The sequence below is a fragment of the Alosa alosa genome, chromosome 5 (assembly GCF_017589495.1).
Source record: "Alosa alosa isolate M-15738 ecotype Scorff River chromosome 5, AALO_Geno_1.1, whole genome shotgun sequence".
Lineage (NCBI taxonomy): Eukaryota > Metazoa > Chordata > Actinopteri > Clupeiformes > Clupeidae > Alosa > Alosa alosa.
The window spans coordinates 20157685-20181649 of record NC_063193.1 but is presented as its reverse complement, the minus strand read 5'-3'; the positions used below and the strand labels follow the sequence as shown (position 1 = coordinate 20181649).

The 23965-nt window shown below is 43.9% G+C and overlaps 3 protein-coding genes across 4 annotated transcripts; all 3 read right to left on the bottom strand.

The window, feature by feature from the left end:
- Nucleotides 1–4011: 4011 nt before the first annotated feature.
- On the bottom strand, nt 4012–5212 carry LOC125294719. Its single transcript, XM_048243674.1, has one exon. The coding sequence runs from the start codon at nt 5146–5148 to the stop codon at nt 4537–4539; it is 612 nt and encodes a 203-aa protein (XP_048099631.1). The 5' UTR covers nt 5149–5212; the 3' UTR covers nt 4012–4536.
- A 4962-nt stretch (nt 5213–10174) lies between these two features.
- LOC125294620 (radiation-inducible immediate-early gene IEX-1-like) lies at nt 10175–10813 on the bottom strand. The gene has a single exon (XM_048243502.1). The coding sequence runs from the start codon at nt 10634–10636 to the stop codon at nt 10175–10177; it is 462 nt and encodes a 153-aa protein (XP_048099459.1). The 5' UTR covers nt 10637–10813.
- A 3257-nt stretch (nt 10814–14070) lies between these two features.
- tor4ab (torsin family 4, member Ab) lies at nt 14071–23593 on the bottom strand. Of its 2 annotated transcripts, none has more exons than XM_048243673.1 (3): nt 23158–23593; nt 15259–15645; nt 14071–15136 (listed from the first exon to the last, which is right to left on the bottom strand). In XM_048243673.1, exons 2-3 carry the CDS (start codon nt 15643–15645, stop codon nt 14294–14296), a joined length of 1230 nt encoding a protein of 409 aa, XP_048099630.1. In that variant the 5' UTR covers nt 23158–23593; the 3' UTR covers nt 14071–14293. The 2 variants fall into 2 exon arrangements, with proteins under 2 accessions (XP_048099630.1, XP_048099629.1); XM_048243672.1 differs by lacking the exon at nt 23158–23593 and adding an exon at nt 18286–19072.
- Nucleotides 23594–23965: the final 372 nt, after the last annotated feature.

Genomic DNA, 23965 nt, shown 5'->3' with positions numbered 1-23965 from the left:
CTCTCTCTCCCCCCCTCCTTCATACCCCTCCCCTCCCGCACTGCTAGCCTCTCCCCCAGTTTCATCAGCACAGCTTCTGGTTGACTCACTGCTCAGGAATGCCCGACCAACTGTGAAGATTCGAGTGGTAGGAGGAGGGAGTTTTAATGTGTGTCTATGTGTGTGTGTGTGTGTGTGTGTGTGTGTGAGGTGGGAAGGGGGTAGGGAAGGCAGGGCCTCTGTTGTGTTGAGTACGCGTGTTTGTCAAGTGGCCTCTCCTACCTATCCGGTTTGAGTCGGCTGAAGTGTAAACCAACCACTGCACGCAGGAGGAAGTAAGTGTGGTCGGGAGTTTCCACCCTTGGTGTAGCTTCCTTCCTTGGAACTGTGGCCTGAGGCACCACCATCCCAGGCCTGCCCACTGTTGGAGAAGAATGAAAGATATCAAATGCAGGCTAAACAATCACATGGGGAAGATAAACAGTGACAAACAGCACTAACACGTGTCAGCCCCTCCTGCTCTTCTCTGTGTGGCACCCACACACACATACAGGCCTTTGGATGAGTTTGGAAAGATATTGCATTTAATGTTGTTGTTGTTTTTTATCCCTAAAGGCAAGAATGAATGTCATTGTTATGCAGTACCAAGATTATATTTAAAGGAACAAAAACAAAAGATGTAAAATGCATTACAAAATAAATTATGAATTTTACTTCCAATGTTTTTTGTAAAATAACATTGTCTCTTTCCAGGTCAGTTGAGTTAAATAACAAGAAAACACTTGGACGCCAAATAAACCTAAATATTGAAATAGAGAACTGTGTATAAACAATGCAAACATAGATTTGTAACCAGCTAAGTGAGATAGCTCTTTCCAAAAATAGAAGTCACAATAAAGAATCTGTCCATTAGAGTGTTTCAGTAGGCCTAAATACTTCCACAACTTTATTCTAACTGTAGCCTGCAGCAGGAGCTGTTTGTTGATTTGGGGAGGGGGGCTTTTACTTTGACAGTGATTGACGGGATGAATTCTCGTGTCCGTGGCAAAGTATCGTTTGATCTCGTTTGTCATTCACAACACCTGTGCTTTTGCCGAGTCGTCGCTGGTAGAATACTTGTCCTCAGTTCAGCAACGAAGCAAAGCATCTCGTTTAGGACGACTACTGTGGGGGTTTAGAGCTTTCACACAGGTATGCTATGTTTGAGCAGACATAGAAATGTATTGTAGCTGTGGTAGTCAAGTGTCTAACTTTTAGACTGGGCACATAGTAACTGATGGACAAGGGATATGCCAAACGAACGTTGGAGGTTCCTTGCTGTGTCCATTAGGCATATTAGGTATGACCTCCCGTTTTGTTCTAAGTGCACTAACTAACATCAGTTCAGTCGTAACAACTGTTATAGTGCGAGCTGCATCCACACGGAGGTTGGACTGCTTAATGCAGGGGTTCGGGAGTTTATGTCAACAGCGTGGAGCAGGTACAAACATTTGAAGTTTACACCTACTGCATTCATAGTGCATGGTTGTAGTTTACCAACTATGGTTGTATCTGTTTTAGGAACGACTGTGTTGGTAGTGATAATAGCCACTGTTTTGTCTTGGTTTATTTTCGTTCTGTTCGTTTCTTTTACTGAATGCCACACTGATTTTGTCCATACTGGTGTTTGAAGGCCTATTGGCTCGTTGCACAGGATTGCACTGTAGGCTACATTGAAACTAAACATTGAAATCATAGATTAACCATAAGTATTTCCATACGGGAGACTGTTACTCCGGGGGCATAGGGGCCTATGCTTCCGGTTGTATTGGTTCATAGAGTTACTGACGGCTATTTCCTGACTTAGCACATACACACGGTATTTCCATACGGGAGACTTAGTCCGGGGCATAGTGACCTATGCTTTCGGCTGTATTAGTTTATAGACGGCTGCTTGGTGCATTCACACGGTATTTCCATACGGGAGACTGTTACTCCGGGGGCATATAGGGTCTATGCTCCCGGCGGTATTAGTTCATAGATTTACTAACGGGATTAACCATTGACTTGGCTCATCCATACTGGAAACTGGTAGGCTACTCCTGAGCCATAGGGGTCTATGACTCGGGTTGAATTAGATTTGCTATAACTCTGTAGGCCTACTTAGTACACTTGCACTGTGAGCATTTAGCAGACTCTTAAAGTATCTGTATAAGTGTTTGCTTTGGTCACCTTTGTTTGCTCAGCTTGTAGTGCACCTTACCTTGGCTCAGGCCATTTTTTGCTGTGCTGTAAATCATACATTTCCCTTTCTTTTGTTTTCTTTTGTGTCCTGTGTGCCACTATTTATTGTGAGGAGACCCTGTCCTGGTTGATCTTTGTGGAGGCTTTTTGTAAACTTGAAGCCTATTGAGTGCCCTACCAAACTGTCATTGTTTTTTAAAGACTTATATGTATACAGAACTTTTAGGATATTGAACTAATACATTTTGAATGTTATTAGTCTCGTTGTAGAGACTGCTTGTGACAAACTTGACAATTTGGAAAATAAATATATTTTTGTATCAGTCTCAACTCGTTTCCTGCGTACTTTGGTAATTCTTAGCTGTAGGTCACATAACTGTAAATTAACAGTTTGATCCATGGGCGGATTATGAACTTTCGGGCCCCTGGGCCCAGATGTATTAAGGGCCCCCCACTTATTGTCGTATATGTGGGAGAGGGGGTTTGGGGGTCCTCCCCCAGAAATTTTTACATTTTTTTGATGTGATTTCCTGTATTCTGGTGCATTTTGGGGATGGCCAATACTAAATTTAATCAGATTCTAGCCTTCATCCTGATTTGTTGATATTGAGGCAATGATTCCATGCAAAGGCTTCAGGGCCCCCTGGGCCCGGTAGGCCCGTGCAGTAATCCATCCCTGGTTTGATCTAACTGTGCTCTACATTACGTCCTGAATAACTACATGATAGATAGATAGCTAGATAGATACTTTATTGATCCCCAGGGGAAATTCAAGAATTTGTTTGTGACAATATTGGTGTGTATTGTCCAACAGCTACAGTGTTTTCCCACAGGCCATCGGGCTACTCAACTCACTCAAGAAAATATCATGAACACCTTGCACGTTCCCTCATTCCAGCACTTTGCACTATTCCTTCATTAATATACCTCATAATTTATATCTCTGACACACTGTGCACATTTTTTACTTTTAACTTGTGCAATACCTTGTCCTGTCTGTCTCTACTATTTGTCTGCATGTAAGCTGTAATACCAAATGTCTGTCTTTGTTGTGATTTGTCTGTACCTGTCTGCGCACTACCTCTTTTTGTTGAATGTTGTTACAAACCAGCACATGGAGTGTGGAGAAACACAATTCCTGTCCACTGTGCAACAGCTTCTTGCATGGTTGATTGACAATAAAGTTCACTTTGGCAATTATGTGTTCCTCTGAGATCCAGTTAATTCAGAAAGGTCTTGTCACTTGTCCTGCCCTGGGTACACACACAGCTCAGCATGCAGAGTAGTGCATGGCAAAAGCACCATTTAATTCCTGCTATTATTTACCTGAGTCTAGGTGTCTTGAGTTGTATTATTAATATCCAATGCCATGACATTTTATGTGATTGCTAAGAAATTGTTGCTTCTCGCCAGTAGGCCTATAATATTATCCAGAATCTGTGACAATATCCATATGTTTCCAAACTACCAAACATTCCACCAACCAAGTATTTGTGAAAATAAGTCTCACTATCGGCATCTCAGCTATGCCATCACTTTTGATCCCAAGGATCTAAAATGAGTGGTTCTGTGACAAACAGTTATGTCTAAATTATCAGGTTTCAAATTGTTTTATCTGACATCCTGTTGACAATTTGTAAGTCTAATGATCTAACCATTTATTCATAACTGTATTGTCAAGACAAACTGAATAGAACAGAATATACCTGGTTGATTGTTTGTAATTGACTTTTTTGCCATTTTTGTATGTTTGATGCTATTTTGAAACCAGAAAACACAGAGACCAAGAAGTAGTTTGTACATATTTAATTTATATTACGTTCATTGTTCACAAATAAATAAGCCCAAAATATTAAATAAATAACATATTAAAATAACATATTAAATAAATAACTAAAACAACTTCACAAAAAATAATACAATATTAGTGTTCAATTCAAGTAGTGTCAGTTAAAAGTAAATACACACACAAACGTCAAACATGACATCATCAAGCAGGTTTCAGGAGTTATGCAAGTACCTAGACTAAGGTCTACTCGTAAGGCTCTGTTATTTCACAACTGTCATTTCTACCTTCAAAGCAATTTCAAGTATGTATCTATAAGCCGTTCAAGTGTCATTTTAAGGTAACGTCAGCAATCAGTGCCAGTCCCTTCAGTGTCCCTTCAATTTGTGTGTGTAGATCTATGATCCACTCAGGCCATGGCCATCAAAGTGTTTCTCTTGTCTGCCCTTCACGGGGGGCACAAGCCCTCTCTGTTCGGTCTCTCAACCGGGTGAGGCAGTTGTAGTTTGTTCTGTGTTGGGTCTCGGCGACTCAAGTGTCAGTTCTTTTTAGTTGTCGCTTCCCAGTGTGTGGTGAACTGTATATAGCAGAGCGACGACGTAGCCATTGTTTGTGTTTTGCCCTGGCGAGCACTTGATTTCTTCCATGCAGCTGGGGCAAGTGGTGTTCAGCAGCGTGCCCCATGTGTTCTGTTCGCTGGAAAGACGTTCCTGCTCTTTCTCTGGAGACTCAACCGAGTCGCTCCTCATCTGGCGCGCCTGCTCCTCTGCGGACTGGAACGACAGGACCTGGTACTGGCCGAAGGGTGTCTCTTCGCACGATGAGTCCAGAACGGCACTCTCGGTCTGCGTGTCAATGACCCCCTCCTCGGTCCAGATCTGTAGGAACACCACCAGGCACAGAATCACCAGCCAGCGCTTGGCAGCACTCTTCTCGACTGGTGGAAGGTATTTACGAACGTTCGATGGGTACATGACCCGAGTGTTTTTCCTCCGCTGGCGGAGAACCGCAGCGGGTCGGTGCTGAACCTGAGCAGGAATCTGCTCGAAGGTGAAAATCTCTGGTTCTTTGCTCCGTGGCATTGAGGCGAAGGAAAAGTTCTCCTGGAAAAAGTTATTTGTCGGTAAAGACAATACGATGCTGTTTGATCTCGTATACATGGTAATATTCTTGTCTTTCAGTTCTCCTCGCTGTATGTGTTGTCAGCCAAGTGACTTCTTGTTAGTCAATGTGTCCGCAGGTTTATTTATATATAGTTTTAAGCTTTTAAGAGACGCCCATAAAGAAAGCCACTCCCTTATGCGCCAACGCTATGACATTGCCCAAGGGCGAAAAGTACATTTTTAAAAATCTGTTTCCTATTAAAGTCAGCACTTATCTCACAGCATGAACGCTGAAATGAGTAGACAGTGTGAATCAGGGGAAATATGTTATTTAAACAGTTCTAAAATAAAAATATTTTCAAATGTTTTCAATTTTGTAATTTGGTCATATTCCTGAGGTTATTTGAGACATTCTTATGTGTAGTGGGGCCCATCTATCAAAATATGTTAAACATTCAGTGTCTTATTAGAAAAAGTATCATTATAAACTTGTGTGAGTATGGCCTGAATACATGTATTTGTTAGTTTATAGTTTGGACCTTCAGAAGTAATTGTGTTCTGTGGAGTAGGTAGCTTTAAACTTGTTACTATTTCTTGTAAAAAAAAACATACATTTAACACTACAGTAACTAACAGCACTAAAACTCAATCAGGCTACTCTAAAATGTAAGGGAAATATTTAATCCTTGAAGAAAAAAAATACTCTGATATGTAAGGGTGGATGGCAGCTGAGTTGAGTGCAGTTTAGTAAATATGATTGTTGGATATCATCTTCTTTTTTAACTTCAATGCAGCTTCCTTTTCAGAATGCATACAGTGATTGTAAAGTCTTTGTCAGATGCAGTAGTCCAGGAGAAATTTCACTCAAATTCAGGCTATCTGAATGCCTGATGACTGCATGCATGACTTTCTGGACCTCTGCAAGAAAAGGTCAGAGAGTTACTGTTTGATTAAGGGAGGGTGAGTAAATTCCTGTTACCCATTTCCATACCAAAGATAGGCAGCCCACACAGAAAGAGCACGTTTCTATTTGGCTGGACATTTGAGGGATAGTGTATGTGAGTTTGAGTCTGGGGGGAGGGCACGCACTCCACGACTAGTCAGTGTGTTCCTAGTGCAAACGTGAGCAGACACTCATGAAACTCATCAAAAGGATTCTGTCTGTGTGAAGTCAGGGTGGGCCTTCCTGGTGACTGAGCGAGTGACTTGTTTAGTCCAATCAGACGTTGCCATTTTCCGTTTCCCATGCATTCTCCTGTCTGGTGTCTGTTGTAAGGCAGTCTGAAAAAAGGCCACCAGGGCGTGAAAGTCATTCTCTCTCGGAATGCCTTCTCGAGGTGTGCAGTGTTTACTTTAGAATCACTGCCGGTGTGTCACCCTTCCAAAAGCCACATCTTCAAAAGGAGATCCACAACAGTCAAGAAGGAGTTGGTCCCCTCGCCATTAGCCATTAGTTATGCGGTACGGTGTGTGAGAACCATGTGCATTTTTATGACTACACCCAATGGCCTGGGAACGACAGGGCAGTCTGGGAATGTGGCCAAAAAGGAGAGTGCCTTCAAAGGCAGTCTTAAGCGCCTGCATTCTGTCAGGCGCTGTGCAACCCATGTGACATTTGTGGTAACATGCCAGCGCGTGTGCCTTACAGGTTTAATGCAAATCTCACAAGTATTTGATGAGAAATAGCCACAGTTGGCATGTATAGAGTTACACCTGAGGAAGAACCTGTTTTGTGATAGAACTTAGAGCAAGCATACTCCTGTCTTCCCCTATTTCCTTATCAGTCACTGATGAAGGCCTTTCCTTACTGGATGCTGCTAGTGTACTGTTTTTGGATTCTATAAAAAAAAAAACATTTTCATTGAACTGCTCAAAGATATTAATAGTTTGTTTTGTCATTGTCTTCTAATGCCGTCAAATACTGACACCGTGTTAGAAAACAAGACCGTATGCATTGAATGCTGCAGCGTATGGCCTCAAATGCTTCCAGGGAAACGGTGCCTGTCAGTAAATTGAGAGTGACAGCCTGAAAAGATGTGATCATTATCAGGAATCAGTGACAGCCCTTTGGATATGTGGGTCATTGTTGTGATATAATTCCCAATCAAGTGCAGCCCTGGGATTGGTTGGCGTCTGGCACCAGAGTTGGGGTGTACGTGCAGATCATCAGTGCTCTCAAACACCATGGCATCCTCCACCATGGCATGGCAGGGTCACCAACAGGTGGCACTCTGATCTGCATGCAGTTACAATAGTATAATACAACACACACACACACACACATTTTTATGCACACACAAACTAAGCTAACAATACACACAGACACAAGACACACACACAAAATCAAGCACATCGGCATGCACAATTTTTACACACATACAAACTAAGCTAAAAAGACACACACATACCAACAACAGCACTAATATAAAAAAAATCAAATGAGACATTTCAAATGTATGTATTATAATGTTAAAGTTTTCTCTCCTCAGAATAGAAACATTAACCCTATTTTTAGAAACACTTTGATAAATAACCCTCAGTTAGTTTGACAAATACCAAGGTATTGTATTTCCTTTTCATGGGAATATTTACCCTTTAGTTCAACAATGGATGTGTCAACCGGATTTATCCCTTCAGGGCGAATGACCTCAAAGGCCATTGTCAGGTAGTCATTCTCACAAAACCAAGTGGAGACATTTCCTTCTGTCTTAAGATTTCTCAACTATCTGAACAAAGGAATAGTTCATGCTTAACCGTTCACACACTTATGTGCATTCCATAACGTAGAGGAATATATGGATTTTTGACGGCATTGATGACGTTTTGTAAGCTATTTGTGATGTTGAATGGAGAAAGTAACCTTTTGGTTGAAAGGAACTCTACGTAGATATGGAGATATTTCCATATTATGCAATATGTATAGAGTTCTCAGTTAAAAGTAGACTGCTGGCTGATTGGAAGAGGTTTAACATTGTTCAACTCTTGAATTCACAGTTTGCCTAAATTAGAGAAATCTACACGTATACATAACACACACACATACACACACATACACACAAACACATCAATGCATAACACATACAAAACACATACACCACCTTTTATTAAACAACTTGAAAAACCTGAAGCGAAAATATGTTTGTTTGTTGGGTCAGTTGTCTAAGGGCACATGCCTAAAGATTTTCTTTATAAATCATTATTAGTGTCTTTTCCATACCAATCACACTCGGTGTAATCCTCATCTTTGGATTACCAATTTAAATATCAATTAGTCACTGTCCCTTTGTATGTCTACATTGGTCAGTAGCATCTTGAAAAGAAATGCAGTGTAGTTTATAGGTGCACACGTAGTAGCTAAGATGTTGCTAAGTAAAAGAAAACAAAAACACTGTCAAGTTAGACATGATCATTAAAATGCAGTGATGAAGCAGTTGAGGTGACTCAATATTAGTGACAAACAGTGTAGCCGATAAGGACTCACATCCACTTCTGGCAGTTTGAGCGAGGCGTTTACTGCCATGTAAGGTGCATGAGCAGTGGCTGGGTGTTAAAACAGTGAGTGTAGCTCCTTAAGCAGGTGTTTTGTGAGGTCTTTTTACAGGTGTGTGTGTGTGTGTGTGTGTGTGTGTGTCTGTCTAATACGGATGAGACAGGTGTTATGAGCTATACTGATGAGCAGCACTGATGAGCCATTCGTTTTCACCTGCACATGATGTCATGTCAAAGCCTCATCAGGTTTTGATCTGGACTCTGTTGTGTGATGTGATATGTTGAAGTCAGGTCCCAATCCATGGTAGAAAAAAAATGACCATAAAAGTTAATAGGGGTATGCATGCTGTCATTCACAGATTAGGAAAGACGCGGTACAGTAGATAGACCTTGAGCTCACTGCCAGAAGGCGTGTCTGTATCCTCTCAGCAGGACAGTCATGTCAGAGATGCTGATGTGATACTGGGCGCACATTCCTCACATTACTTAATCAACCTCACGCCTGTGATCTGGAGGTGATGTACTCCTGCGGTCATACCTTTGTGTGTAGGTGGAGGTGTGATTGTGTCAGGGGTAACTGTATGCACATGTGTCTCAACGCTTTCTACATCAGGTATCTCTCCAGCCTCTGCTCTCTGTTTCACTTTGTCCCTCTTCTCACACTTCCTCTGTCTCTCCCAAAGATTTATTTCATTCACTAGATAGAACTTTTAATTATATGATCCAATTTCCTGATTTAATAAAAAAAAAAATTAAGGACACAATTAAGTTATCAAGACTTTTATTAAATTGTTATTTTCTCAAGTAGAAAAACATGGTCATTTATTAACCTTTGTAGACATTAATCATTTTTATATACATTTTATATATACAAATTATACACTTTTTTACAGACTGTTTACAGACAAAAGCGAAACAAATAAGGAGGGAAACCTCCACATCAGAAGGAGTCGGGAAACTGACTCATGGTGTCTGTGGGTCTCCCCCCTTCTCCTCTTTTGCCAGCTCACCAAAGCTAGACATTAAAGCACAGACACACACTGTCTATATACTGTAGCCTCAATGCATTACGTATGCTCTGGAGCAACTGAGACTAGTTAGACGCTGACGCGTGCTGCCGAGTCAGTCAAGTGCTCACGTCTCCCATTGTTCGCTGGGGGATCCTCCAGTGTTTTCTTTTTTCTGTGAGTCATAATAACAGACGGGGCGCCTGACACCCCGCCTTCCCGCCTTCCAGCCTTCCGACACAAACCCTTTCCCTTTCCACCGGCCCTGTGACGTCAAAGGGGGGATCGGGTTACGGGCTGCGGCTGGGAGCCTGCTGCTTCTGCAGCGGAGGCAGCTGGAGCCGGATCTGTGTGCAGCGTGCTGGAATTTTCTGCCCTCCCTTCTACTCCCCTCATCTGTCTGCAGCGCACGCACGCACGCACGCACGCACGCACGCACACACACACACACACACACACACACACGCATGCATGCACACAGACACACACACACACACACACACAGACAGAGGGAGAGAGAGAGAAGCCCCGCTATTACCGAAAGCCTGTGAATTGCCTCTTCCAGTCAGCCAGTCGGCAAAGATAAGTCAGGCTCCGGCGCGCTCAGCCTGGGTGGGCAGGCTTCCGCTGAGCTCACAGCAGGGCTCCGTGTCCAGCTCACCCACGGCGGGCCCCCACGGCAGGAGGTCCCCTCTCTGGGCCAGGGCCTCGCACTCCTGCAGGTGGTGGTGGTGGAGGGGATGCTGCTGTTGGGGGTTCACGGCTGCGGCGTCAGCCTGCAGGGGGTCCCAGGCACAGCAGGGCACTTCCTCCGTGTAGATCTGCAGGAAGAGCAGTGCGGACAGCAGCAGCAACCAGCGGCGCGCCGGGTCTGGACGCTCCGTGGGCAGGGGACGGCGCACCAGCGGCGGGTAGAGGACCCGGCGGCGAGTGCGAGGACGCAGAGGGGTGGCCCAGGGGTTCTCCAAGCGCCCTGCCGTGGGGTTGGCATCTCGGCGCTCCGCTTGGAGAGTTTGGCAGCGGGAAGGATGTTGCTCTGTGGCACACATGATGAAATGGCTTCAACTGCAGCTGAATAAGCTTCTCTCCGTGTAAAGACTTGAAGTGGTTTTCTTTTGTCATTCAGCGGACCTCCTGTTGGCCTTGATCTGTGGTTTGCTCTCTGAGATTATAAGCCCTTCTCAAATAGTTCTGAAAGAGTTTGTTTGCTTGACTTTCTTCTATGGCTTTATCTCTGTCCTCTAACTTCTCTAAGACAGTAGTCGGCTCTGTGCACACCTGGTTGCTTCACGCTGCAGCATCTTTAAATAGCGGAGAAGTGGGAGGGTCCCCGGCCTCACCTGAAGGCGTCGTCTCCGCCTCACATTCTCAGGTCATGTTTAGTGCCATCTATATTTAGAGGCAAAAGAAACGACCTTTTCACACCCAGAAAGCAGCGCTCCCCAACCGCCGACTGCAGGCAGCGTGCTGCTTAGCCATTAGCCGTCTGGTGCGTGTCTGCGCCTCTGCACGGGAGGTGCCCGTCTGTCTGGGCCAGCCATCGCTAGCACACATGATGACTTGGAAGCTAAGCTGGGAGCCTCTGATATTCAACAGATGTAATGCCATGCCCAGATTCACTAGTGTCTGAGATCACTTGAAGTGCATAACATGTTTTAATTGAGTACAGTACATTTTACTGTAGACAGATGTGAAGCTTTTTCAAATTAATTGATTCATTTCATCTACACTCTGCAACAATAAAAAACAAAATACTATGGAGAACTAAACCAGATAATTAACCAGATAAATAAAAGTTATGTAAGATATGAAAAGCTGTATTCAGTGAAAGCTCCAATTTCAAAATTAAAGTCACATTCTTATAAGTGAATTACCCTCTCAGTATGTGAGAACAAGTATTACTGTATATCTTGCTCCACAGAACCAAGGTGTGATGGCTTCACTTGCATAAACTGCTTTGATGTAATTTGGCGCAGTCTAAACTATTTGGGCATATTGTGAAAGCTATCTAAACCTGCCTGACCTGTGACTTAAATCAATCAAAACCACAACTTGAACAGTGATTCATCTAAACAAAATGTAAAATATTCAATAAATGGGGACTAATTGTGCGTTCCTCCTAGAGGCTTGAGGGCCTGCAGTGGCTAATATATAATTTATTTATAATTAAAAAGGGCTGCACTTTTTGCAGATGAGTCAGTGAGAACAGCTGTACTAATCACTGTATAGTTAATCTGTACTGATAATCAACACTTCCATAAATAGGCGTTATTTTATGCACAAAACTGAAAGCCATGTCACATGTAAGAGTTCTAGGATTGAAGGGCTCAAACACACTTCATAGGTACATGCCTTGCATAAGGTTCAATACATTTATGAAATTACTCGAGCTTCCAGATTAAAAACATGCATGACCATGCAAACTACCAGGGCACAGAGGTCATGGACTGTGCAGTGTTGCCCTGCATGCCTCCCACAAAGGAATGCTGTGACTCAGTTATATTTGATATCTTGTTTTGTGCGTGTGTTTACACCCGTGGTTATCTAATGGCCACCGTCGGTTGGGCTCTGACCACTTCTATTGCAAACACACACACACACCCACTCAAGACAAGTGCACTCTGCGCACAAACACTCAAAACAAACACATCCACGTGTCCCACTGTTGTTGCATTACTTGCAACACTGTGACTTGTCACTTTTTCTTCTTTGTGTGTTTTGTATACAAACCCAGTGAAGAGTCACTGCATTTACGTTTGATTTGTTTAAACAGTAAAACATTAGGAGCATGTATAAAGAATGAGAAACTCTTGTATTGCCTGAGTCAGAGAGTGAAAGACTAAAGCAGTAAATATTTATGTGGGGCCAACCCCTTTCACTGTCAGCCAGCCCATCAGCTCAGTTGGTGCTAAGTGTTCTCCACCCATCGGGCACTGCTAAGTATTTCACCGCAGAAAAACCAAAAAATGCAAAGAATGTTTTTCTCCCTTTGATGGGCTGGTATTTGGATGGCAGCTTGTTCATTTTCTGCACGCAATCAAGCAATTATACACACAGGCAAACATGGCAACTGCCTTCTGACCTCTTCTGTAACACTTCTGTATTTTTCCGCTCTTGACCCCCTGCGTTTCAACACCAACCACTTCTGTTTTGTTTCTTGACCTCCAATGTTTCCACATCAAGCACCCTTTTTCTTATGAGACCTAAAGATGGATTTTGTAGGTATTATTCCTTGACATGATAAACATGTGGTCACTTATTTTGACTGAAAGTTTCCTTTTACTTGTGTCCATGTACACATTAGTCTGCGTATGTACAGGCAGGTACTCTGACTGATGTTTGCTACCAGCCCTTGAATGTGCGTGTGATATCACTCCTAAGTGAATAAATAAAGTTAGTCAGCTGCTGCTGTTAGCTGTCAATAGCTGACAGTCATGGCAACAATAGTTTATTGGAAAGTTCTAGAAAAGGAGTGGTGCTTGTGATTGGCGTGCCTATCTGAAAAGAAAGCAAGCATGAATTATTGTATTACAATGTATATATAGTGAATAATACAACCAATATGTATAACGTAATATATGATAATAACGTCATATTAATGTCTGTCTTGGTGATTGTATTTGTAATGTTTATGTTATGTGGTTAACCAACTTATAATAATTAAATGGAAATAAATTATAATAATTATGATTATGATAATTATTTGAAAATAAAGCTAGGTGATATGTTACTATAATGCACTGAGGTAAACAACATCATTACCACTAATTTGTATGTTAAATCTAAATATTTATCCAATGAACCAGCCACTGTCTACCTATTACCTCTGCCATAGTTCATGAAGAAGTTAGATGTCTAAAACTACAAAGTCATCAGTTTACAAACCCTTTTAAAAAACACTGGTGCATATCAGCTTTTTCTAAATATCTTCATAAAGAGCTAATTTTTAATTTCTCAAGGCAGTGTGGTCTGTGTCCTCTGCCAACAAGTTCATGCAGTCCAAATCCATTAGTCTAGGTACTTCTATCGCGTGACATACTGTGTCTCCTTCATTTGTCTCAAGGCAATGTGGGAATTCAATGGGGAATATTTTTAGCTGATGCAGACGAGGGAATAGGCTAGTCTATCAAAATGTTTTGCTTTGGAGGCTAAGGCAACCTGGAGCTGTAACCCGAGTTCAGTGATCACAGTAGGCGTGGTACTCTGTATGACCTGCGAAAAAGAAAGGTGAGCCCAAGTCTGAAGTGTCAATCATATCAAGGAGGCGAGTGTGAACCAAACAACAAGCAAGATTGATGGATGCCTCACACGACAGTGCCAAAAGAACAGCAAACGCAAAACAAGAAACAAAACACATCACATGAACTCCAGTTAGAATGAACTTTGCGGTATTCTATATAAATGAAATCACCCATTGCATTTCATTCACCCAGCCCAACTGTTGAAAAGCTTACTGAAAGGAATACGTCAAAGGCCAAGGTAATTCAGTTGCTATGTTTAATAACAATAACACATTTGTGAATTAAAAAAAAAAAAACTGTCAAAAACAGAATGTCAATAGCCATTATATAATTGGTGTCATGAGCTCTTCATTTGAATTAAAAAGACTGTCATTAACATTGAGGTACATCTGGACACACAGGCAGAGACACACACTTACACACACACACACACACACACTCACACCCATGCTAAAATGGCTGCACTCAAAGAAGGTTCACCTTGGCAACCACCTGCTTGCAGCCATTTTGTGAGTACTGTCGTCCCCCGGCAGAGTAGTAGGAAAGTTCCCCTGCCAGCTGATCCACGTGCCCGAGGTCAGGGTAGAAGCCCTCGCGCGTCATCTCCTCCAGGAAGCACTCCACCACGTGGCTCTTCTCCAGCAGTGTCAGGGCCACCACGTCCACCTCTGCCCAGAGCGGGTGCTGCTCGGCCAGACTGCTCCGGATCACGTCCTCCATGTCGTCCTCCTGGCTCTTCCAGAAGCTGGAGGATGAGGAGGAGGAAGAGTTCTGGAGGACGTGGCGGATGATCTCCTCGTGGCCCAGGCTGCCGAGGAGCACGTAGACGATGTTGAGGAACTCGTTGCTCTGGTCGGGCCGCAGCAGCTCCAGCAGGGCGTTCAGCACGGGCGGCCGCATGGCGTGCGCCTCGTCCAGCACCACCACGGGAATGCGCTCGTCCGCCTCGGCGCGGGCCACCACCTGCGCCACGCGGGCCGTCAGCTCCACCGCACACCGCCCGGGGCTCTCCGACGGCGGGCAGTTGTGTAGGGCGAAGTACTGCACCACCAGCTGGTCGCCCACCACCGAGCGGAAGTGGCGCGTCAGCAGGCGGCCCAGGTGGCTCTTGCCCACGCCGCTGGGCCCGTGGACAGACAGCGCCAGTGGCCGCTTGTGGGAGTAAGTGGACAGGTAATCTCGCAGGTGCTCCATCAGAGTCTCCACACCTCGCTTCTGGCCAAACACCTCCCTCCCCAAGGTCTTCTCCAAGCCCTCCAGGTCATACTTCACCACATGGTCATCTAGGTTCTCAATGGCATTGTAAACCTATCATACAATACAAAAAGACACATACGTATATTACATGTAGAACACCTTTAAAAATGAGTGCAATACGAGCTGTACTTTAATGCAGTATGGATTCCAAATTTCATTTGGGAGATGAACACCTGGAGGAAGACGATGATGCTGAAGAGGATTAAGAAGGGCTTCGCACGACTCCTCTCCTTCTCTTTGGGCAGGAACTTGCGGCTGTCGCTGGGGAAAAGCACGCGGGACTTCCTCCTCCTCTTCTTCTGCTCCGTCAGCTGCTCAAAGGTAAAGACCTCGGGCATGTTGGCCCTGGGGGTCGCTGCCGCGGCGCTGTTGGAGCTGATGCGCCGCTTCTTCAGGGCTTGGTACTTGTTCCGTATCCGCATCATGGCCTTAAGCTGTGGGGAGAAGAGGGATTGGCTGGAGGGGTTCAAGGGCGTGGTCTTCTTCTCCTCCTCCTCCCCCCTCCCCTCTTCATCCACTTGGCTCTCCAGCCCCCCATTGGACAAGTCATTGTCTCTCATCTGTACAAAAACAAGCTGGTGTGTGAGAAACCTTTAAAGGAGAATTCCGGTGTGATATTGACCTAAAGTGTATTGAAACATGATACCGAGTGTGAACGTATGTCTCATAGCCCATCTCGGCTTGTCCCCTGCACTCCAAAATCTGGCGCTAGTTAGCCGATGCTACCAACAGCTTTTTCAATAGTGGTGCTTCGGCATCGGGCTAGCCATGCAAATAAATCACTGTTTTACACCCATTTACGAGGCTCAATGTATCTCCACACTTCATTGGTAGACTTCCCAGGGCCCTGACATTTAAAACGAGACATTGAGAACTTTGAAAAAGCACTGGTAGTTTACTTACAAGACGATTTATACAGACAGTATCTTCACGAAGTTTAGTGTTTGCAGCCATCTTGAATTTAGTCACGATAAGTCGAGCAACGAGTAAGAATGAACAGGTATGATAAGGTATCAGATTCCAAAAATAATTCAGTGGAAATGCATGGATTCCAGTTTCAGCAGTCTCGTAAATGGGTGTAAAACAGTGATTTATTTGCATGGCTAGCCCGATGCCGAAGCACCACTATTGAAAAAGCTGTTGGTAGCATCGGCTAACTAGCGCCAGATTTTGGAGTGCAGGGGACAAGCCGAGATGGGCTATGAGACATACGTTCACACTCGGTATCATGTTTCAATACACTTTCAATATCACACCGGAATTCACCTTTAAGAGTGGTGAAAAAGTTTGGATGCAAATCAGAGCTGACTTTGGTTTGGCCTCCAATCTGTTTTGCCCTGATAGACTGAAATCTTAAATTTATTGCCAATAATTAATATGAAGCATTGTGCAGCACTTAAATCATTTCTCAATAAATCTATGGCTGCTGGGAAAGCTACTGTAATAATAACTCATTAGAGCTGTGCTTTGCATATGATGTAAAATATTTTCTTAACCTTCTTTATCATCTAATGTGCGTGACTGTGCCTGGGGCAGAGACAAGATGTCTTATTTCAGACTTGTAACTGGCAAGTAGAGCATTGAGCCTAATTAGCCTAATTTGATATCATGAGAGAAAGAGTTTGAGTATTGGAGAGAGAGAGAGAGAGAGAGAGAGAGAGAGAGAGAGAGAGAGAGAGAGGATAGAAAGTCTTTGCATGTATGCGGTACCCCAGGCAAGACATCGGTTTATCATTCATTTCAATCTTGCGCTGCTCTTTATTGTGGCCCCTGGGTGACCCTGCTGTCATAACAACCCTCCGCCTGAACCCTCTCTCATCCTACCCCGCTACATACTCATCTCCTTGGCTGCGGTGCGCATGCTCTAGCTCCTAGGAACCCACCATGGTGAACTCCCCTTGACTTCTCCACAGGCCTGAGGTCAGCCTCTCCTGCACTCATAACATTTTTACTGGCCTGGATCCACTGCCACAGCCAATAAAATTAGTCAGGAGGAATTTGTGTTTCTCCTTTCGTTATTAGCTCTAACCACATGTCTGTTGTGCAGCACGCTGAGGAAATTTGTCACATAGTTAATCCATTACTTAAGAGGATGGCAAAACATGTGTACAGTGCTGGTATTTTTCCTGCATCAATTTATCAACAAACTTTTATAGATTCATTAAATGTTATCATCAGGTTGTGCACTGCCAAAAGTATATGCTTTGAGCCACTTTCTGAAATATATTTTGTCTTTTATGGAGCTGTTATCTGAGTGTATCAGATATGACCGAATTAGAACAGCATATCTTAAAACAGGAAGTGGCTATTCAAAAGTTCTGGTAAGCAAACAACGAAAAAAAGTTCCCATATATCATCAGAGAAAGAGCTGACTGTGTTCATCTGCATGACTGCACAACATAAGGTATTGTATGGGGGAAATGGGGTCAAGGAGTTAGTTCCCTTTGAATTTGAATTAGAATTTTTAAAAGTGTGGTTGCTGTGTTTAACCTCTATGGATGTAGCCTAACACTGAAGTCGGTTCTATGATGTGTTCACTGCTTCGAAGTAAGTAAGTAAGTCACCACAAGTACTGTAAATGTGATGGAATCGACAGACAAACACTTTAATGGAAAGAGAGTGTGAGCGTGTAAAGGACACATATGTGACCTTCAATGAAGCCCGTTGGAATCTGTGAAGACCTACAGTGAACTAGATGTTCTGTGTGGGCAGTTATGCAAACCTAAGTGTTCATTATGGAAATGGTTTACAGGACAGTGTTCTCTGACAGGAAACAAGAACACATTATGGTAGAACACAGTATGGGTGAAATAGAGGAGTAGAGGATAGAATATTGAGACAAATTGTTCAGAATAAGGAGAATTGAAATGTATTCATAACAACTGATGTGTGTTTATGTGTGTTTGTCCCGCTCAAACACTGAGCACCGAACGGCTTCACAGCAATCAAATGTCAAAGCAGCCAGTAGTGTAGTCACAGTATGAGTCAAAGTTTAACATTTGGGTATTCAGAATATTACCACTGATGTCAATACATATGCCACCATAGAATTTTACCAAAAAGGCAAGATGCGGAATGGGTGAAAAAGGCAACCAGGATTTCAAAAAAAAGAAAGTCCTGAGCTCAGGGAGTGACCGAGAGTAGTAGAAGGGATGCGGTCTAAGTGAGCGCCAAACGGAGGGGGGGGGGGGGTCGCCTACCTTTGGCATCGATGGTCAGTATCCACAGCCCCCGCTTCTGCCGTCAATCGGAGGAGCAGGCCTCTCCCGGGGGCAAAAAGTAGGTGACACAGATGCACTCTTCCAGAAAACCACCACAGGCAGCTCCTGCAGATCGGCCAGGGCTCACCAGTGTGTCGTCCACCCCCTCCACACTCTCTCTCTCACTCCACCCTTTCTCTTCCTCACTCTTCTGTCACCCTGTGAACCCGCACAGAGCTCCACCTCTGCAATCAATCTATCTCTGCTCTCATTCAATCTCTTTCCTCATTCCTTCTTTCATTCCTTCCTTCCTTCCTTTCTTTCTTACTGTCTCTGTCTCTTTTCCTTATTCTCCCTCATCCGCTCCCTCTCTCTGGCTCGCTTGTCAGGTTTTGCATTCTGTAAACAGGCATGCATGCGTTTACATTAGGTGTGCCTCTGTACAACACATCCGCTGTGGTGTTTGTGGGGGTGATTTGGATGCAGTGTTTTCATTGCAACTTCCCCCTGAAGTAGCCAGTGTTGACCATTTTTTCCCCTCACATAGCGAAAGGAGGCCTGCTGGCTGTTTACTCCCAGCACAGCTGCCTGATAAACAGGCCGACCACTCAGAGCCGTGCTCTCAAGGTAGCATCTGTTTGGATTTCAATGACAATCCTGCCCTGGGCAATGATCCAGTGTTGACTCTTACTGGAAAGATTGAGAATTACAGCATAGGGGTGAGAGAAGGGGAGAGAGAGGGAGGGAGGATGATAGATAGAGATAGATAGATAGATACTTTATTGATCCCCAGGGGAAATTCAAGGTCTCAGTAGCATACAGACAACACACACACATTCACTAACAGCAGAAAAAGTAATTAAAAGTATATAATATAAAAACACAACTAAGCAATAAGGACAGTAGAAGATAAAGAATATACTAAATATACTAAAATACAAATTATACTAACACTTAATCTAAATCCATTCTAAAAACAGTATCCACATAGTGGTGATTAATCAATCAAGAGGCGCTTGCAATGACTGAGGCAGTGACTGAGCCTGTGATTCTCTGTGCATAGTAAGGTAAGGTAAGGTGCTCTGTGTGAGTGAGTGTCACGGTGATGGTGCAGGGGTGAGACATGACCCACAGTGTTGGAACTTGTCCAAGGCGTAGGCTCAAATTGAAGATGTGCTTTAGTGGCTCCCCCAGTTCAGCCTGAGTAGCCTTGGACACAGTCTGTCAGGCCCCACTGCTTTATTGATGCGCAGTTTCTTTAGTTGGGCTCTCACTTGATCTGTTGTGATGATGGGGGGTGTAAGGGGAGGGGAGGGGTGCATCTGGGATCTGTGTGTATGATGGCTGTTGACTGAGGTCGTTGTCACCTCATTGTTCGTGATTGCCATGTGGGGGAGGGGTGCAATATCCAGTGATGGTGGGGGTACGATAGCCTGTGATGATGGAGGTGAGTGTTGCACTGGTATTGAGGGGGTGTGGGGGTGGGGGCTGGGGGATGACCACCTCCTTGATGTCCCTGTCAAGGCTGCCAGAGTCGTGTACACCTCAACAGGCACAGGCAAGGAGGCGTCAGGCGGGGACAGGGCGTGAGGTGATGGTGGCTTAGGTCGTTGGGTGTCACCGGGATGCAGAGCTGGAGAGACTGGGAGGCTGGGAGGTGGGGGTAGGGCGGGCACACAAACAAGAGCCGGGTCTGAGTCAGCTGGGGGTGTGTGTATGTGTGTGTGTGTGTGTGTGTGTGTGTGTGTGTGTGTATGTAGGCACGTGTGCATGGACTGACACTAAAATGTAACTTTCACATATTAAGCAATTTCCCTAGTAAGGTATGATGCTTTGATTCTGCAGAAAGTCTCTGTGGCTCAACAACACCTGATTCAACATGGGGGACAATTGAACAGCAGGAGGTGTCCCGGTCCTCTGTTGCTCCCACCTTACCTAGAGGAATGCCCCAAGCCCTTGCCATGGTTGTTCTTTTCCCAGCGGAGACAACAAAGACGGTGGTGTCCCCTCTACGGTCTGCTGGGCACCATGAACTTGTTGATTACAGGAACAGTGGGGTTGGGGGGTGGGCAGCCCACTAGGGACTCCCCGGGGCCCAAAAAGGTTACAGCAGGTCCCCACGGCCCCCGAAGACCCATTTAAAAAATGCCTTTGGCTTTGCTTACTCACACAGAAACGTGAGTCTGACTTCTGTTCCTGGCCTACAGCGAGTGTCATATAGCCCTCAGCTGAGTTACGTAGTAGTCTACTGTAAGATCTGTATGGAGGGAAATGTGGGACAGAGCTGGTTTTCCTGGGGGGAGTGTGTGTGTGTGTGGTGGGGGGGAGAACAGAGACAACATATCAAATGTTGAAAATGACAAATTTGACTATTTCATGGATATGTTTATTTTGAATTTGATACCAAAAAAAAGTTGGGACGGGGGTAACAAAAATGCTGGAAAAGTTGTAAAGATAAAGAAAACAAAAGGAGGAATGTTTCACAACTAATTAGGGAACTGGCAACATGATTGGGTATGAAAAAGAGCATCCCAGAGAGGCAGGGTCTCTTAGAAGTAAAGATGTAAGGATATTCATCATTCTGTGTAAACCTGTGCACAAATGATAAAACAATGTAATTGTAATGCTTCTTAACATGAAATTGTAAAGTATTTGGGGAGTTCATCATCTACAGGACATATTATTATTAAAACATTCAAGGAACCCAGATAAATCTTTGCAAACAAGGGAAAGAGCTGAAAAACAAATTGGATGGCCGTGGTCTTTTGGGCCTCAGATGGCACTGCATCAACATCAGACCTGTTTCCAGACCCATCATTGTATGGGCTCAGGAAAACCTCTGATAACCATTGTCTATGTGCACAGTTTGATACTCAATAAATAAAAAACTGCAGCCAAAATTGTAACTGGGCTAAAGAGGAGAGTAAGTATCCAACCGATCCAACTTGTTTTAGTTCTCAGTTCGAAACCCAACATCTATGACAGTGTGAAGGAGCATTAGTGCCTACAGCATGGGCATCTTGCACATTTGGCAAAGCACAATCAATTTTGAATGATGTATACAAGTTTTGAGCAACATATACTGCCATCTAGGCAATGTCTTTTCCAGAGAAGACCTTGAATATTTCAGGAAAACAATGTTAAAATGAATTCTGCAAGTATTTCTCCAAAGAGGAAGAGTCCAGGTGCTAAAATGGCCTGTCTGCAGTCCAGATTTGTCAAACTAGGTGGATTAGGTGCATAATGGAATTAAAAACATGACTAAGAATACCTCATAATGTTGAGCAACTGAAATCCTAAATCAGGCAGTAATGGGACAACATTTCTTTCTCAAATCTCTAGCAACTGGTCTCCTCAGTTCCTAAACATTTACAGAATTTTGTTAAATGAAGATCTGAAGCAGCACAGCACAGCACAGCACAGATTCAAAATGATCATATATTTTCATGAAATAGTCCAAATTTTCACTTTCAACATTTGATATGTTGTCTATGTCCATTTTGCTGCTAAATATGGGTTATATATTATCACACTCTGTTTTTATCTGCATTTTACCAGACGCGGCTCGTTCACTTGGGCAGGAGGGGCAGAGCCCTACTAACGATTCATCCACTAGAAAAGTAGATCCACAAAATATTTTTTTAAATAAAATGTTGTTTGTTTATTATTGTAATCTGTGGCAAAGTACTCAATCATGTTACATTTTTGTATGATTTGCAAAGAAATTTCGAAATGATCATATCCATAGTTGTTGTAGGCCTACTACGTCACATTTCAGCCTATGTAAATCTGTCGACCGATAATGGAACTGCAGCTAGAGTGCGGTTAGTAGAAGGTCGGGTGGGCAGATCATGCCACTGCCCACCCAATACGACGTCAGAACTTACTGTAGGGTCATTCCACGTCAATTCAACCAGGGCCCACGCACTTAGGTCTCAAAAAATTCTGAAAAAATTACCAGATGTACCTATGTTACCCAGGAGACACACTGTAAAATTACTCTTATGTAAGATCAATACTTTCCAAGATACAGCCAGTTTCACAGGGCACCCAAAACACCAATGGGGGGTGTCGATTTTGTCCATCCCTTTTTTTTGTCAAAGTTCACAAGCCCACAGCGCAAGAACTAAACCATGTAGGAGGCTCAAATTTTGCATGCTGGTACATAAATAGGAATAGTATGTAGCAAAATCGTCACGTTTGGTCTGGATATTCCTGCATGGTCATAGCTGTCCCTCAAAGTTGATACAAATTTTATTGGAGTTTTTGGCTGGGCTCTGTTTAAGCCTTCAGAAGACATATTTGTACTCAGCATGCGGCATGTCATTGGGGTTATAAAGTGGGCACCCTCATTCACCGATGTTTCGTTAAGTTAGGCCCACGACACCTCATGAAGGCTTAACAGTGAAACCAGCGTCCTGGAGACACTCCCCTCCATGCTGCCACCATATTACCACATTGAAATATCCAATACCCAAAATACTCTTTAACCAGCCCAGGCATGGTCAAGGTTGGCTAGGTTGGTCCGTCCCGTTGATGTGGACTGAACCATAGCCATAAAAACCCTGGCCAACCAACCATCAACCTAGGCACAGCCCATCACAAACACAAAACAAATTAGCCAGTTAGCTTAGCTAGTTAGCTTAGGCCCCATCACAAACACAAAACAAATTAGCCAGTTAGCTTACGCCCCATGCTGCCACCATATTACAACAACAAACATCCAAATACCCTTAACCAACCTAGGCATGGTCTAAGTTGGCTAGGTTGGTCCGTCCCGTTGATGCGGACTGAACCATAAACCATAAAAAGCCTACCATCAACCTAGGCACAGTCCATCAGAAAACAAAACAAATGAGCCAGTTAGCTTACCTTAGCTTGCGCCCCAGGAAGGGTAACTTCTCCTTCCAACAAACAAAGGACAAGAGTCGGTCATTTAATCGGACATTTTCACGTTCGTGGTAGGCCATATGTCTGATAAGAAGCTCTGGTTGTCCTAAACGCAATAAAATGTTCTATTTTCCATGCCTGCTTTTCCGATCTTCTGGGGGACAAGGGGATGTTTGGAGTAGGCTAGTGTAGGTGTGTGTGACATGAAACATTTTCAGAGAAGGCAAAAAACTTGAGGCTAGCATCTGAGTTGTGCAAATTAGCCATGCTGGGGAAAGCTAATATTGCAGCACAACTCGATGAGGGCTACAGTGTAAGTGCGAAATCGGGTAGGCCTACGAGTTTGTTCACCTGAGAGTGACACAGATAAAGTAAGGCTGATTGCACAGACATTTGATGGTCTAGTGTCATGAGAGGAGCATCTGGTGGAGTGCGTAAGAAAGTGCAAGACGTGTACCCTAATTGCTATGCACATCAATTGAACCTGGTGATGGAAAAGGCTGCGTCAGCAGCATCCTCAGTGCGTGTCTTCTTCGGATCTTTATGGTTTCTCGGCTTTTTCACAAGATCTCAGAAAAGATTTAAAAGCTTATTTTGGAGTGTTTCGAAATAATTGAAACATCTGGACATTTTGATACAATCTCAGTTAGAGAGGCTAAAGGGTTTTCTCGAATGCTCTTAGATCCCGAGTTTTTATTCATTTTAGACCTGTTCTACAAGATCATGCCCCGTGTAGATGTGCTCTATGCACAGCTGCAGAAAAGAGCAATTGATGCAGTGGAGGCACACA

Coding starts and splice junctions, on each gene's coding strand:
- tor4ab (XM_048243672.1), bottom strand. Junction 15,137..15,258: donor GCATCATCGTCTTCCTCCAG/GTGTTCATCTCC, acceptor ATTGTATGATAG/GTTTACAATGCCATTGAGAA.
- LOC125294620 (XM_048243502.1), bottom strand. CDS start 10,636: ATGTGTGCCACAGAGCAACATCCTTCCCGCTGCCAAACTCTCCAAGCG.
- LOC125294719 (XM_048243674.1), bottom strand. CDS start 5,148: ATGTATACGAGATCAAACAGCATCGTATTGTCTTTACCGACAAATAAC.